At 36.8% G+C, this 3,214-nt stretch overlaps 1 protein-coding gene across 1 annotated transcript; it reads right to left on the reverse strand.

Moving 5' to 3' along the window:
• Positions 1-1,338: 1,338 nt before the first annotated feature.
• On the reverse strand, positions 1,339-2,109 carry LOC141660660 (uncharacterized). Its single transcript, XM_074467647.1, has one exon. It carries the CDS (start codon positions 2,107-2,109, stop codon positions 1,339-1,341), a length of 771 nt encoding a protein of 256 aa, XP_074323748.1.
• Positions 2,110-3,214: the final 1,105 nt, after the last annotated feature.

Genomic DNA, 3,214 nt, shown 5'->3' on the forward strand with positions numbered 1-3,214 from the left:
GGCTATATTGAATTCTCTAAGCTTTCAAAACCCTAATCCTCCAGCTTCTTTAGGCTCAGATAACCTCTCCCAGGACATCCACCTAATACCACGCCTCTCCCCACCACCACCCCACCAATAAGCGTTCATCCACTTCTCAATCTTATCACATATTTCTCCAGGGATCAACAGTAAACTCATCCAAAAGTTAGGAATGGATTGAGCCGCTGTTTTTAAGAGAGTGACTTTACCTGCCTTAGAAATACTCTGTGCACTCCACGCTTGCAACCTGTGCTCCACCCTATCAATCAAAAAACTGAAAGTAGAGTGCCTATTTTTACCCACTGTCATAGGCATACCTAAGTACTTCCTAGGGTTTTCCTTCTCCTGTACACCCAGCCTTGCACACACTACTTCCCTATTTGCCACCGTCGTGTTTCGTGAAAAAGTAATTGCAGATTTGTCAAAATTAATAACCTGCCCAGAAATTGTTGCATACCTCTGTAATATACTCATCATTGTATTTGCTTCCCCTTCATTAGCTCTGAAAAAAAGATAGCAGTCATCAGCGAACAAAAGATGAGATATAGACGGTGCCCCCCTTGCTATTCGACAACCATGTAACAAGCCAACCTCCTCGTTCCTTCTTATTATTGAGCTTAATCCCTCAGCACACATGATATAGATATATGGAGATATCGGATCACCTTGACGTATCCCCCGTTGAGGCATGACATGACCAAACTCCTCCCCATTATGCAAGAAACTATACGACGCTGAGCTAATAAACTTCATTAACCTTTCAATCCAAACCTCATTAAAACCAAACTTGATCATCATATTTTGTATAAACCCCCACTCCAGACGATCATATTCTTTTGAAATATCAATTTTCAATCCTGCTACTCCCTCCCGTCCCTGTGTCTTTCTCTTCATATAATGATTCAGCTCAAATACTATTAGAGCATTATCCGTCAAAATTCTTCCTTCACTAAAAGCGCTCTGTCTATCTGAAATAATAGACCCCAAGCATTTTTTCAATCTGTTGGCCATCACCTTTGACAAAATTCTGACTAGTACATTACATAAAGAAATAGGCCGAAGATCTCCCATCGATTTAGGTTCTTGAACTTTAGGAATCAGGCATACCACAACCTCATTCACCCCTTCGGGTAGCTCCCCTGTCTGCATGAACTCACGACAAAATTTTACCACATCATCCTCAATAATGCTCCAGAAAATCTGAAAGAACGCCGGATTAAGTCCATCTGGTCCACAAGCCTTATCAGGGTGCATCGCAATCACTGCGTCCTTCACTTCCCCAGCAGTTATCTCCATCAACAACTCAGCATTTTCACATTATGTTAATTGTTTTACTATCTCTCGTTCCGATAACCGTCCATCAGCATTCGAAGATGCAAACAAATCCATAAAATATCCTTCAATTACCCTTTGAATCGCCTCAGAAGTTTCTTGCCAATTCCCATCTGCATCCTTAATTCGCTCAATTCTATTATTTTTCCTCCTAACTGATGCAAATCTGTGAAAAATCCTCGTATTTTTGTCACCCTCCCGCAACCAATGTTGCTTGGCTCGTTGCTTCCAATATACCTCCTGACGTTCCAGCAACTTCAAATACTCACTTCTAACCTCATTATACTGATGAATTCCACCCATATCTCTTCTCGAACGTAACTTCCTCAGTAATCTTCTACACTCCTGCAATTGCAACTTATATTTTGTATTAATCCCTCCTCCCCACTCCTGCAATCTTACACCACAAATACGTATTTTTTCTACAATATCCCTCCCCACAGATACTTCCCAGCCATTTTTCACTATATTTCTGCATTCATGCTCCCGTATCCAAATATTTTCGAACTTAAACCTCTTCCCCTTAGGCACGTACACCTGTTTGTTTAATTGTAAGAATAAAGGTAAGTGATCCGATGTCGCAACCTCAATGACTTGTACCTCTGCCGCTGGGAACAAATTACTCCACCCATCATTCGCTACTCCCCTATCTAAACTCTCCTGAATCCAATTTTCTTGCCCCCTTGATTTCTCCCATGTGTATTTCTCCCCACTGAATCCCAAGTCTTTCAATCCACACTCATTTAATGTCTCCATAAATCCCAATAACAAGTTATACTTTATTTTAGTATAATGTAGATTTCTGATATTATTTGTGGTCGATAGTTATCTTTGAAATACATGCTATGATATTTTCAGGTGTCGCGACAATCTTTACCCATAAGTAAATAAATTAGGAATCTTTAATTAAATTTATATAATTATAAATATCATGATATGATAAATATATATTTATTTTTAAATAACTAATAATATTAGGGTATTGAATTAAATAAAATTAAAATATTATATTTTCATACACTTTTTCTTCCGATTAATTCTCAATTCTCTGATTAAATCTAAATTGATACCTATACATATTAGTTTTAATTACCGATTTTTACAATATTTATTAACGGTTAACATTGAATGCTCGGTCGAGAGGAGATCGAATTTAAAAATAATTCAAATAGAAAAATGAGTTAGGAGTCAATTCTTTTAATCGGATCTCCACCTAAAAAAAATATAATTACATATATATAATAATAATCTATTGGGCAGGGTTATTGTGAAAATTTCGTAGATAAATATATAATTTTTCGGTCGGATCAGTGTTGGATTTCTACTTTAACATCTATTATATATATAATATTGCAACATCAAGTTTTTGTAGAAATATTTTATTCGTAATTACTATTTTACCCATGTATTTTATTAAATGTTAAAAATTGTTGTTTTGGATGGCAATCGAACCCAAATCAACTATTTATAAATTTAGCATATCAACTACTTGAGTTAGAGACACATTTATAAAACTCTTGATAACATTAAGTGTTGAGGTAGATGTTATTTATTTACACCATGTCTTACTCTATAGCAGCATGTCCTGAAGGACCAGCTTCATCAGCATCTGCATTAATAGCAGCATCACCAGTAGAATCAGCATTTGAAGCATCAGAACTGACAGAATCAGCATCTTCTGATAAAACAACAGTATGAGAAGCAATTGAGGCTTCAGCATCATCCTCTAAGAGCTGATCTATTTCCAAGTTCTGATCAACAGCCATAGCCTGATGCTCACCTATATTCTGATCATCAACATCTAGATGCAGAGAAGGTGTTGTAGACAATTCTGGAGTTTGAGTAGCATCAGTAAAAGGTG

This window comes from Apium graveolens, chromosome 5 (assembly GCF_009905375.1).
Source record: "Apium graveolens cultivar Ventura chromosome 5, ASM990537v1, whole genome shotgun sequence".
Taxonomy (NCBI): domain Eukaryota; kingdom Viridiplantae; phylum Streptophyta; class Magnoliopsida; order Apiales; family Apiaceae; genus Apium; species Apium graveolens.

Bases quoted from the DNA above. Each gene is read 5' to 3' on its own strand.
- LOC141660660 (XM_074467647.1), bottom strand. From the start codon at position 2,109: ATGGAGACATTAAATGAGTGTGGATTGAAAGACTTGGGATTCAGTGGG.